Raw genomic sequence first — 13,628 nt, forward strand, 5'->3', positions numbered from 1 at the left:
CAAGTTTTTAATTTTTGGGGTTTCGTGTTATTTTTAAATTAATGCGTAACTTTATTTTGAATATGTCATGATTTTTTTTGTGATCAATTTAGGATGTCACACGAGTTAGTTATAAACGATCGTAAAGACTAAGATAATATTTATAAATATAAATAGATATGCAAAGAAATATAATATTTACTTAAACTGTACAACTTAATTGCATATACACTATCGTGGATGGGTCCCACATGTGGTATGCCTGAAACTATCCTTAGGCCTAAGGTAATACCATCCCCACCAACCCTCGCCATCATCCTCATCCCCTTTTCTCCTCTTAATAAGAGGGTGCTTTAAGCCATGATCATCCACTCTTCGCCTCGCCCTTGCACCCTTAAGTATAACGTGCTTCTTCTGGGGATCTAGTCCTACAGTTACGCTCGAAATCTCCTGTTGATCCACATCGGGAGATGAGACCTCATCCTCATTGGGAGATGTGACTGCAGCGCCGAAGGATGAACCTGAAAAATATATAAAAATTAGTACCAAATTTTATTTATATTGAATACATTAACGAACGTTAAAAAATCAAACCTGTGTATCGACGGGTGGTTGAGTAGGCCCCTGAGAGGGCTCTTGAGGTGGGTTTGGTGTAGAATTTGAAGTTGTCTCATGGACGAGAGGCTGAAGCTAGAGCGTCGTGCTGTGCGAGGTCCAAATAAATGTTTAAGAAAATTAAAGTAATATTCATCTTATATTGAATAAAATTAACTCATGAGAAGACACTTATGGCTCGGCAGTCTCATGAGAAGACACCTGTGGCTCGGCAGACGCATGAGAAAATGCCTGAGTGGGTGGCTCTGATCGACCCACTGGCGCCGAATCCTAAAATATGAAAAATTACGAAATAATAAGTAACATATATATTTAAAATAAGTACTTTAATGTTTTAAATAAGTATATTAAATACTAACCGGGACTAAAAACTTGACGAAATCAAGATACCTGGGACCATCTACATTTCTCACTGGCCGCTCCTCCTGTAATAGTGCACGAAGCGCCGCCCAATCGATGTCATCAAGTATCTCGAGGAACTCATTCTGGCTCGACTGACATGAAGACTCAGGTATCTCCGCAAGTAGGCGCGCCGGCATAAACGCAGGTGACGATAGTCCAGCTGAGCTGCCACAGGGCTCGAACGGCTACGGATGGACTGGAACGGGAGCGGCCTCATTTACCAGATGGTGTCCTCTAGTAGCACCACGTTCTCCATCAGCACCACGTCCTCTTATATCACCGCCTCCTCTACCTAGCTATGCTCCCCGTCTGCCTCTACGACATCCTCCTCCTCGCAACGTCTGATACTGACCCTCTGGAATAGGATCATGCATACCCCTAATATCTCCTGCCTGCAGGATACCGTCTTCAGATATCCGTACCATCTCACCAGCAAGCCCCGCAACTCGAGGTTAGATATATGGTCTAACCCCAATACGCGCTGTCGTTGCACGCTCACTATCTGCATTTGTTTTCAACAGTAAAAAATAATTAATTTTTAAATATAATAATTAATACAATTAAATGCGATAACGCCTCATACTACCCCGCGAGTGCTGCGTATCCTACATCCCTTAGGGGACGTAAAGCAGGGTTACTAATTAAGCGGCGTGTTATCTTATGGTACCAGTGCATGTAATCCCAGATGGGAGTCGCATGACCGAATTCCGCTAAACTCCGTAACCTATGCTCCCAATGCTGGAGCTGGACACCCATAAAAGCCAGAAATGCATCATCGATGGCCGATCGATCGTCTCGTGTATAGTGTCGGAGCTCATGACGAAAGGAGGGGGGGAGGGGGGAGGGGGGTATAGTATGTCGATGCCCAAACTGTCTTAAGATGCGGTCGGGCAGGTGGTCCTCAACGATATCCAGTGTATCAATGGACATCGCGACCTCCACACGGCCTGACCAGCCCTGCAAAAGGCTGGTAAACCATCCAAAAAAGCAGCGTACAACGTCCATAAAAATAGCTGCATAAAATATAGCTACAAATTAGTGATCAGCAAGTACAAAATAAAATAATTAAATTAATAGTGTAAAATATATAAATAGTTTTACGGCATTGTCCGTCATACGATCAAGCTGGCCTTGGAATGGAAGTATACTATGGTGCATATCCATATCCCGGTCAAACCCTGCCGTCCACCTCCTTGGGTAGGGCATGTCATCAGGGAGATCATGCCTAGGTACGGGCTGAAAAGGTAGCATCCTATTCCACACCCATAACTGAATAGGCACCCGATGTGTTCGGGTATAGGATGCCCCCGAATATAATGAGCAGGTACAAACGGGCATGACGATCAACAATCACCTGTTGAGTGTCATCGTGAATAGGATCCTCCCCACGCAAATAGTCGCAGAGGACACTAATCCTCACCCTACTCTGTCCTGAAATAGTAGTAGGGCCCCTAGGCACGAACTCAGTGAGCCTAGTCAACTCCGACACCCATGTCATACCAGGAGGAGGCTCAACCCGACTGTATAATGGGTCTCAATCTACGCGCAATCTAAACATAACCTCCACATCCTGAAGCGTGATCGTGGCCTCACTAGTGCGTAGATGAAATATATGTGTCTCCGACCTCCACCACTCAACTATGGCCATAATGAGTGCCCAATCATGCTGTACCAGACCAATGGAGACGCAACGATAGATACCACCTCGATATAATATCTCTAAGATGCTGGGAGGTGGGGGGGGGGGGGGGGGGCACTGGCGTAAAAGAGTCCACACTATATCCAGCCTACGGAGACGGAGCAACGTCCCCATCTCTATAACACCATCCCATAATAGCTCGGACCTATGATTATCTTGCAGATCAAGTACTGATCTATCGTCGGGCCTCGGGTGAACGCTCGGATCCATGAAGGTGTCGTATCTGTACAAGCTAAATTATTCATTATTCTTGAAATTAAAGTGAAATTGTATTAACTAATTAATCATTTATCGGGAAATTATATTAATGATGTTCAATCCAAAACTAAGGATTTAGTTTATCGTTCGTTATTCAAGATTTAGTTTATTGTTCGTTATTCAGGATTTATTTAGTTATTTGTTATTCAGAAATTATATTAACTAACTATTATAATGAGAATTATATCCTTTGTCCTTTTTTATTCAAAATTTGTCTATTATAAGAATAATGTTGTATTATATTTCTGTGAATGATTATATCTAATTATAATTTACTCAGCTAAATATTTATATTAACTACCTAATTATTCTGCTAACAAACTAATTCATTTAACGGGAATTAAATAGTTACACATAAAATTAGATAACAAATTAGCACATTAACAATTAATATAGGGTAAATAATTTCACAAATAAATAAATTAACAATGACATAATTAACAAATAAAAAGAGATTACTATATTTTTCCAATTAAACAATCAATTAACAAATTAACAATTAATAAATAATTAACAAAAAAAAAAGCAACTGGCAGTTTCAATCAATTTAAGCAAAAAATTACGATAAAACGATTTTTTTTCAAAATTCGTGACATAGAAACATTGATCATGCTTAGAACCATAATGTATTTAACAAAATAGCGTTAAAAAGTTCATAGTAAAGTTCCTTGATCGAAGCTTGCTGTAAGGTTGTTTGAATCAAGTTGTACGTCACTTTTTTCCAATATTCAACCTTTGAATCTTGACTTTCAGAATAAAATTTGAAGCGAAAAGACCATTTTTGGAATGTGGGCCCACTATTTTTTGCCTTTAATGGCGTTTTCTGAGTTAAAAATGGGGGTAGGGGACCAATGGTGGGGAACAAATCCGATGGTCGTTTATTTAACTTCAATAACACAGTACTTTCTGCGTTAAAAGAGTTAACCGTGCCGTTACAGTTAACTCCTTTACCGCATGAATTTCCTGCATTAAAGGTACTTTGGTACCACTTTTTTTTTTGTTTGAGTATTTTGGTTCAAATGACCTTTTTTTTTGGATCATTTAGGTTCCGGACTCCGTGGTATGTCGATCGCGTGGCAATTTTTTTTTTTTTTTTGGGGGGGGGGGGGGGGGGGATGCCACTATATTAATTGGATGAAAAAATATGTACTCTATCTCACTCATATTATATGCTTTTAAAGTTTTTTACCCATAACTAATTAAGAAAAAAATTTAATCCGCTTAAGCATAAAGTGTCTATTCATAATAGGCAGGACATGTCACAATTTCAGCTTACCAAGGAGATGACCGTTGATAGGAAGGTGTAGAGGTCGAGAATTAGAATAGACGGTTAGTAAGTAGTCGGGCGTATTTCTTTTTCATTCCCAGGGTATTAGTATCATTCTTGTATTTTCATATTCTTAGATTCCATTAGTGAATGTTGTCTTTTTAGCCTCAGCTATTATATTATCTTCCTGTTGTTCCTGATTGTTGCTACTGTCTTCTTTTTCATCTTTCTTTGAACATAGAGTCTATCTGAAACAACCTCTCTATCTTCTCAAGATAGGGGTAAGGTTCGCTTACACACTATCTGATAGCAGCCATGGAAGCTCAATGTCACGACCCAACCCCATAGGCCGTGACTAGTGCCCGATCTGGGCACCCAAACACATCTATCAAATGCTATCTCAAATTTTTATCAAACGCATTCAAGTATATAGCAGAAGCCGACAAGGCTATATTTCAAATTTAGATAATTTCCAGAAAAATTTCGGCAGAGTTTCCTTTGTTTTACAGACTATCCAAATTAACCCTGCGCACAGATAATACCAACAATGACCACCCAGGGCCAACAAAGCAACATTTAAACATATGCGGACCGGCCGCCGCGGTGAATGGGATCGCCCAAACACAACATATACACGCATCCGTACAGAAAGACCCCAACCCACAAACATGTCTACAGACCTCTAAACAGACCGACAGAATCATATGACGGGACAGGGCCCCGCCGTACCCATGAACGAGAATATATAAATACAGTAGTGACAGACTGTACCAAAAGATGGGCTCTGAATAAAAGAGCGCTCCAAATGGCAGAAAAATATCCTAGACGGACGGATCAGCAAACCTGTCGTCGGTACCTGCGCGGCATGAAAACGCAGCCCCCGAAGAAAGGGGGTCAGTACGAAATATGTACTGAATATGTAAAGCCTGAATTACAGAAACAAAATCATAACTGGTACAGAACGTACAGAAAAAGTGAGTAGAAAATCCAAAGTATCAAATACATATTTTCAAAACATGCGGAATGTGTACAGAAACATATGTCATATCAAATCCGACCCCTGCCAAGGGACTCGGCAGACAGAACGTGGCCACCCTCCCGACGCTGGTGCCACAACACAGAAGAATCAGAATAGGGGCATAACCCCGTAACATAGTATATCATATCAGATGGCCATGGCAAATCATATCAGAACATGTGTACATGGCACAGCATACTCCACAAACCCATGTACACGTATACCTGCCCCCTCACATCGAGGCACGGCGAACAATGCAGAGGATTACGCTTGACAACATATCCTGGCCCGGGCTCAGTGTGGGAAACATTGGGGCATCCACGAGTGGAGTAGTGAGAAACTAAATGCAGTTAAAATATCATAAATATTTTCAGAGACTCGATGAGGCATATCAATGACAAACCAATTCAATGAAGTCAGACGGGATCATAATAAGTGAGTTTCGGATGTCATAATGAATTACAGAAGCATAACCTTTCTGAAGTCGTTCCGAGTGCCAAAACAATTTATAAGACTTAATGAATTATTTAAAACAATTTTTTTTGTTTAGTAGTTAAATGAGTAGTCAGAACATTTCTTTCCAAAAACTGCTCGAAAACGAGCCTTAAGTACAATAAGGGTAAAACCGGGACTAGTGGGCCCACCTTGGGACAAGCTAGGCGGTGGGCTCAAATTACGCATTTTAGGCTTATGGGGTCACCTACGAAGGTTCTACGGACATTTTATAACTTTTCATAAAGTTTGGGGAAGGTTTGCATAATTTTCAAGAAAGCATACAAAAAAAGGTTCAATTCTATTGAATGAAAGAGGGATATTTTCAAATGCGGATTCCGATGAGCAGAATATTTTCCGAGGCTTGAATCCGATCCTAGTACACCTAGGACATGCCAAAAGAAGAAAAGGGATAGCTTTACATACCTGTCGACGATTATCCGTGAATCCCTTTTGCCTCGTTGCTCTTTTCGCCTATTTATATAAAAGTGACGTTATCGTTAGTAACTATATTTCCTAGTTCGCCACTCTGTAGTTCATTCTTCTATAGGACCTACATTCCCGTCTATATATATGTTCTCACTTAAGTATTCTATTATCTAGCATTTTGGCGAAAATTCGGCAGCACTTCCCCTTATAGGTTCACCTATCCAAATTTCCAATTGTGTTCCTGTAGACACAGAAATACCAGCAACAATACATGGGTACACTTATACGTTCAATTCCTTCAATCCAATAAAAAAAAAAAAAGCGACAATATGATCGTATCAACACAATTCCAACTTTAACTTTCCAATCTTTTCGCCATATAGTTCGGGACAACAACAACTATAATTCTACTGAAAATTAACTATCATGCTTGATCAAAAATAACTCCTGCTCACGGCCCAAAACAGCAACATAACATTACCATTTACAATTTCTTGTGATCAACACTTATCTATCAAGTTTACAAAAATCGCAATAACTTGCAATTGTCCAACTCCAACCAAACAACAATAACATGTTTAGCAACATTGTCTATATAACCGCAAGAGACTATATTAATAGCATACTAACTCATACAACAGCCCATAACGACTTCAACTCCACTTTTTAACCATCGATGTCTTCATTCTTATTTTAGAACCCATGACAACAACAATCAACATTCAAACTAAATTAGCCCATCCATTTACATAAAACAGTCCACGGTTGGACTGTTTTTCCCACTTCCATATATATCATTTCTCTTACATCTTAACTCACATATTTAAAATGTAAACAATACACCACAATGTCCATAACAATCAACAACTAAAGTATCACATAAAACAGTCCATTAACTCCTTAAATCAACTCCTACACGGCTTCAACACAACTACATACAAAATTCCATAATTTTCATTCCTTTCAAACACACTACATCATTCAAACCATCCTTAATACATGTACAAGAAATTCAAACATTACTTCACATAAGCCCTTCACACGGCTAACTTTAAATTTCAACAACAACATTCAATACCAACATGCACCATTTTATACATATTCACAATGCATCCAACTCATTCTAAATGTAAAAGAAAATAACCAATTCTTACCTTGGATACTTGGCTCCAATTTGTGTCTTAAATCTTTATACTTGTTCTTGCTTCTCCACCTCTATCTCCTTGTCTTCTCCTTAGAATTTTTACTAAGCAACAAAACTGATTTTTTTTTTTTTTTAAGCCCCAATCTAGCCGTGAGCAGCCATGGGCATTTTTTTTCTTGCTCTTGAGCTTTGTGTACCAACAAATGACTTGAAAATGGTCATTTGCACTACATCCCATTAAATATATATATATATCCCATATTGCTACACGTATTCCCCCTTTTGATGACTCACTTTTGCACCTTGTTTTGTTAATTTCCAGATTTTGATTCCTTTTTTTTTTTTTTTTTTTCGGGTGGGGCCCACATGGCCCCTTAAGCTTAATTAATTAATGAAGTGATTTAAATTTTAATCCCACTTAATAATCTAATCATAGTTAATTTACCCCTAATCTCCAATAATATCTTTGTACCAATAAAATTCATACACAATTTATGTTTTAATTAAAATTGAAAATTAACGATTTCTATTTCGTATCCGAAAATAATTCCGCCTTTAACTTGAGTCGATTTTCTTGCGGATAATTCGTCATATAAATGTACGGGGTATAACACTCAACTCCATTAAAGGACAAGGAAATGTTATGCCAAGATCAACGGGCTTCAATTAGCAATTAAAAAAATTGTCTTGTGATGGCAGAAGACCTCCAGCCCTATTCAGATTTTTTTCCTCAAGTCTTACACCTATTTGGAGGCCCAAATTAAAGTCCAAAGTGAGATGAAATGAGACCCAAATCAGCCCCAAAAGAAGAAGTTTCCAGCAGCCCAAATTGGCCCAAATTAGTTTCTAGAATAAATAATTAATTGTTGTTTTAATCTATGTTGACTTGCATTGGTCCAAGTGTGGGTAGTCTTCTAGGTTGTTTTAATCTATGTTGACTACATTGGTCCTAGTGTGGGAAGTCTTCTATGTTTCTAGGGAAGATAATTCTCATTTATTTCTATTTTGACTAGTTCCTTCCTTTACAACTATATATAGGGGTGATTGTCATTCATTGTAAGTCAGATTTTGAAGAATATATTATATTGAGAGTTCTTTTGAACCTTTGTGGCATTACTTTAGGATTTATCTTTCAACCTAACTAGTTCCTAGTTCAAGGTAGTAAGATAATTTCTTCCTTGATATCTTTGATTTCTTTTTGGTATTCTTTCGAAGGCGGTTAGTTCTAAATACTAATCGTTGTCTTAAGTTACTCACAAAGCGATCAGGATCCTAATCTACTGTTTTTGATTTGTTATCTCAAGTAATGACGTTAGATTTCTTCCTATAAATCTATACGTTGTTACTTGGATCTTGTCAAGACTTTAGAACTAACGTTCTTGGAAATTCGTGGATTGTTCCTTCGAATTTCCCATATCTTTTATTTTCTAGTTTTTAGATTCTTTTCTATATTTTCTTCCGCACTTCTTATATTTTAATTATAAATTTGGGATCTCCCTAACCTCGTTGTTATCACTATCCTCCTTAGAACCCCACTTATAGTATTATACTGGGTTTTTTGTTGTTAATTAAACGTTTTATTTAATTAACACTCTGGTAATTGAACTAATAAGGTTAAATTTAGGGGGAAATGTAGTAAATAATTTTGTCTTTCAAAACCATCATATATCTTAAATTAAAATTAATCTATCAAAGATGACTAATATTTGAGACCGGCAAGTAGGGGTGTACAAAGTAAACTGACAAACCGCATCAAACCGATAAACCGAGAAAAAAACCCGACTAATGGTTTGGTTTGACTTGGTTTGCTGTTGAAAAAAAAAACCCGACCATAATTGGTTTGGTTTGCTTTTAACTAAAAAAAAGTCAAACCGAACCAAACCAACCCGACATTACATGTATTCAACTTTTAAAATATTTTATACATAAAAATATTTATTTGTAATGTAATTTATAAATATTTCTTAAATTTTTTCGTAGTTTTTTTTTATCCATTATCATATTATTCAAGCTTGAACTTAGAATTTTGAATGTCAATAAGTTTTATATCCTAAGGATGTTAGTAACTCAAATAAAGTCCAAACCAAAACCAACTCAACACTAATGCTAACAAAATAAATTCAATTTACCACTAGGAATGACAATAATGTTGGATATCTATTCTTTAGTTTTGCATAATTGATTTAGAGAGTGAAAATACATAACTTAAGTTTTTTTCTTTGTCGTGTAATTAATACTTATTAGCCGTACTTATTTTAGCATGACTTGGTATTTTTAGATTATGGTCATTTTCTTTATGGCTTGTTAATTAGCAATATTTATTTTAACCGATTTTATTAGCTTTTGCTGAATATTTTAATATAATGTCATCACTCTTCTCACAGTTGTATCTTACCAGAACTAAAGAATATTTGAAGTAAAAGTTATATGTTTTGTATCAAGACTATTCCGGAAAAAAAACCCCGAAAAACCCGAGAAAACCCGAGGTTGAAAACCCCGAATTTTATTGGTTTGGTTTGGTGTATATATTTAAAAATCCGACGCAATTAGTTGGATTTGGTGTTTAAAAAATCCGAACCAACCTGGTCCATGTACACTCCTACCGGCAAGAGTAATTTCAACAAAATTTTATCCAAAAACACAAGGCGAGACTTTTGCATATTTTTTTAAAAAAAAACACGTGGCACCAAACTATAAAGGAGGAAAAACATACTTATCAAAAATCAAAAAGAAAAAAAAATTGGCTTGGTTACTGTTATTTAACCATTTAATAATAAAAAGAAATATATGCTATTTTCGTATTTCAGTTTCAGTTGGAATAGGATTTTGGAGATTGATTCCAAATCTACCCTAAATCTGGAATATTATGTTCAAGACCGTCCTTTTCCGATTGTGATTCGTTCACACTGTCCCCAAACCCTAAACATGATTTACAAAAAAGCTTTATTCCTCTCTTTCTTGTTTTAGTTACACACACATAATCATCATAAAAATACATACCATAAACTATATTTTACGTAAACTCTTACATTACATAGCAGAAAAGATCTTTTTTTCTTCTTCTTTTTTCTCAAGAATTTGAAGAAGATGGATACAGATGAAGGGAAACTATTTGTTGGAGGATTAGGATGGGACATGAAGGAAGACAAACTAAGAGGTTATTTTAGCCATTATGGAGAACTTACACATGCAATAATCATGCGTGATAGAGTCACTGGATTATCTAGAGGATTTGGCTTTGTTGTTTTCTCTGATCCTTCTGTTATTGATGTTATTCTAAAAGAGAAACATGTCATTGATGGTCGTCAGGTAAGAAATATTACCAATTTATGATCACCCCACAACTTATTTTTTTATTGCAAAAGATTCTTGAATGTCTACGTGTAGTACTCCGAAAAAGAAATACTGGAATTAGCTAAGTGGTAGTTAATTAAATTGCTCGTAGGTAATATAATATTTTGATAATCCGTATTTTGCTGTTTAGCTACATAATTTGTCATTTTTTAGTAGTGACTAGTGACCGTATTAAATATGAACCTGCTATAAATCTTGAATCTGCCTGCTACTAATTTCTTGTGTGTTTGGTTTATTTAATCAATCTTGGCCTTCCAGTAAGAAAGATTACCAATTTATCAGCACCCACATCTTTCTTTTTACTGCATTAAGATTCTTGAATGTATACATACATTACAAACAAACAAAAAAACTGTAATTAGCTACTAACTTAATTGCTAATTTGTCACTAAATTTTTTATAGCTGATAGAATATTTTGATAATCCGTCGCTAATATTTTGTTGTTTAGCTACAATATTTGTCCGTCGATAATTCATGTTTTTTTAGTAGTGGCTGTATTAACTCTGAACCTGCTAATTCTAAATCTTAAATCTGCCTCCTACTAATTGAATGTGGTGTTTGGTTTATTTTATCAATCTTGTACATGTAGGCTTAGCCTGTTCAGTTTTTGTACGTTTCAAGATTGACCCCAATTGCGTTTTTCGTTTTTTCAACAGATATATGTTTGTACGTTTTCAAAGTTTAGAATTCAGTTATTAGTTGCATCAGCATGTGTTATGTCTAGGCCTTGCAGTGGCTTCAGTTTTGGCTCGAACTGTTTATGTATATGCAAAAGAGTTTTTATAACGTGTGTATTATAGACCACCTTCTCTAAATTCTAAATCCGCCTTTTTGTCCGCTTTCTCAAATGGTGGCTATGATTAATCATGTTTTCCCCCCTTTTATGGAACTAGAGAAGTGTGGATTGTTCTGCAAATCCTAAATGGGGATGTAGGTGCTCGTGTTCGTCTATTCTTCCTTTTCCCTTGCTTAGCTCATCTGTCACTCTTTTTACTTGTAATTTTACTTTTAGATTGTTTGATTAGAATCTGTGCAATGCTTTAGTGCAAATTGTCACATTTACGAACGCGTGGGGTGGGGGAGGGAAACATTCACTTTGTTTCATTTGGATTTTGTGGAAATGGCCCTGGATCAGCTTTTCAGGGTGGGTAGGACAAATTTCCTTAGAATAATTAAGGATTCTATTTCTTGTTCTTTTCAACAACAACATACCCAGTGTATGTTGTTGAAAAGCACAAGAAACAGAATCCTTAATCATTTTCAGTAAAATATTCATTCAAAGAAAGGACCCAACTTCTAACATTGCGATGCTCACTCTTTTTGGGGAACATTGGTTAGATGACTCTTTGTTATTCTTGTACTTGATGGCATCTTACTTGCAGCTATTTCAGTCAACTAAAGTTACTTATTTGGGAAAAATTTACCACAGGAGAGATGGAGAGTAATATGTTAGATTTTCTTGTTCTTTATCGGATATGTTTATCTGAGCTGAAGTCATTCAAATATTTGATATTCTAGTGGTATGCTTTAGTCACATAAATCTTTTCCTTGTTTTGAAAGTTCTCAGCGGTGTCAAAACTTGATGAACAATTCCGCCTGGAAGCTGTGATGTTGTAGCTTGGCTTCAGCTGAACCACACCTGTCTGTTTACTTGTCTGTCTGTTTTCACTTTAAACTCCAGTTTTGCCATTCAGGTGGAAGCTAAGAAGGCTTTACCAAGACAACAACAGCAGAGCTTGAGATCGCGACTTCCTCATGCCAGTGAAGATAGAAGACCAGAAGGGAATACCAGAACTAGAAAAATATTTGTTGGCGGGCTACCTTCGTCCCTTACTGAAGAAGAGTTTTGCCAGTACTTCCAAAGTTATGGTAATGTGACAGATAAAGTAATAATGTTTGACCCAAACACTGGTCTCCCTCGAGGATTTGGTTTCATCACCTTTGACTCAGAAGATGCTGCTGATAAAGTTCTTCATAAAAACTTTCATGAACTGAAAAATAAGCTAGTGGAGGTAAAACGTGCCCTGCCTAAAGAAGCAAATCCTGCAGGCAAAGCTTACCCGAGTTATGGTTCTTCTGATCCCATTAGGTTTCCGCAGCCTGCTTTTTGTGGTTACACTCCCTATAACAGCTACGGAGCTCTGAATTATGGTTATGGCTACGATCCTTATACTTGGTACGGTGGATTATATATGAATCCATCTTTGGCCGGCATTGGTTATGCCACAAGAAACCAGTGGGGCAGCCAGAATCTTGGGTATGGGGATTTCTATAATTTAAATGCAAGTTATGGGGCTTCTAATCGGTGGGGTGCTTCAGCCAATCGTGGTGCTGTTTTGGCATCAACTAGTACATCTCAGGGTCAAAATGGGAATCAAGGAAATGGTTACTGCAGCTACACAGAAAATGAAGGCCCTTTCACTGATTCTGATGGTAACGAGACTGGTGATAGGCATACAGGTAATACTCCAAACAGCAGCAGTGGTGAGACGCCTACCCAGGCAGGGCAACACGAGGCAAATGGGCACAACACAGAAACAATCTCTGACAACAGTAATGGTTCTCCAGGGGTTCCAGATGCAGCTTGGGTTTCCGATAAATAAGAAATATCGGGTTATTGTGGTTAAACTGAGGGAACACTGACAGCACTGACCATATCATTTAACACCACCAGTTCGGTCACAATAGATCCGATGACTGGTTGAATTGCTCTGCAGTCTATGTTGTGTTGTGTAACAGTTACATTTACATTCCTACCGATGACTAGTGTTGGTTTAAACTGGTGATAAAATGTATTGTCTGTTGAATGTTTTGCTCTTATCTGAATGATTATGTTTCTTTCTCTGCTCTCATACCTCAAGTAGCTATTTGTGTGAAATTTATTCCTACAGTTGGTTACTTGAAAATGATTTTAGTTTCTAAATGTTGGCATATAAACTTTGTTATATGAAAATAGCATAGAATTCAGTT

The 13,628-nt window shown here is 37.0% G+C and overlaps 1 protein-coding gene and 1 long non-coding RNA gene across 2 annotated transcripts; one reads left to right on the plus strand and one right to left on the minus strand.

Moving 5' to 3' along the window:
- Positions 1–4,595: 4,595 nt before the first annotated feature.
- On the minus strand, positions 4,596–7,886 carry LOC132610547 (uncharacterized). The gene is made up of 3 exons (XR_009571168.1): positions 7,314–7,886; positions 6,157–6,204; positions 4,596–5,076 (listed from the first exon to the last, which is right to left on the minus strand). It is a non-coding gene; the product is annotated as an uncharacterized LOC132610547 (long non-coding RNA).
- Positions 7,887–9,825: 1,939 nt separating this feature from the next.
- On the plus strand, positions 9,826–13,498 carry LOC132610549 (heterogeneous nuclear ribonucleoprotein 1-like). Its single transcript, XM_060324867.1, has 2 exons — positions 9,826–10,612; positions 12,353–13,498. Exons 1-2 carry the CDS (start codon positions 10,391–10,393, stop codon positions 13,259–13,261), a joined length of 1,131 nt encoding a protein of 376 aa, XP_060180850.1. The 5' UTR covers positions 9,826–10,390; the 3' UTR covers positions 13,262–13,498.
- The last annotated feature ends 130 nt before the right edge of the window (positions 13,499–13,628 follow it).

The sequence above is a fragment of the Lycium barbarum genome, chromosome 9, assembly GCF_019175385.1.
Source record: "Lycium barbarum isolate Lr01 chromosome 9, ASM1917538v2, whole genome shotgun sequence".
Taxonomy (NCBI): Eukaryota; Viridiplantae; Streptophyta; class Magnoliopsida; order Solanales; family Solanaceae; genus Lycium; species Lycium barbarum.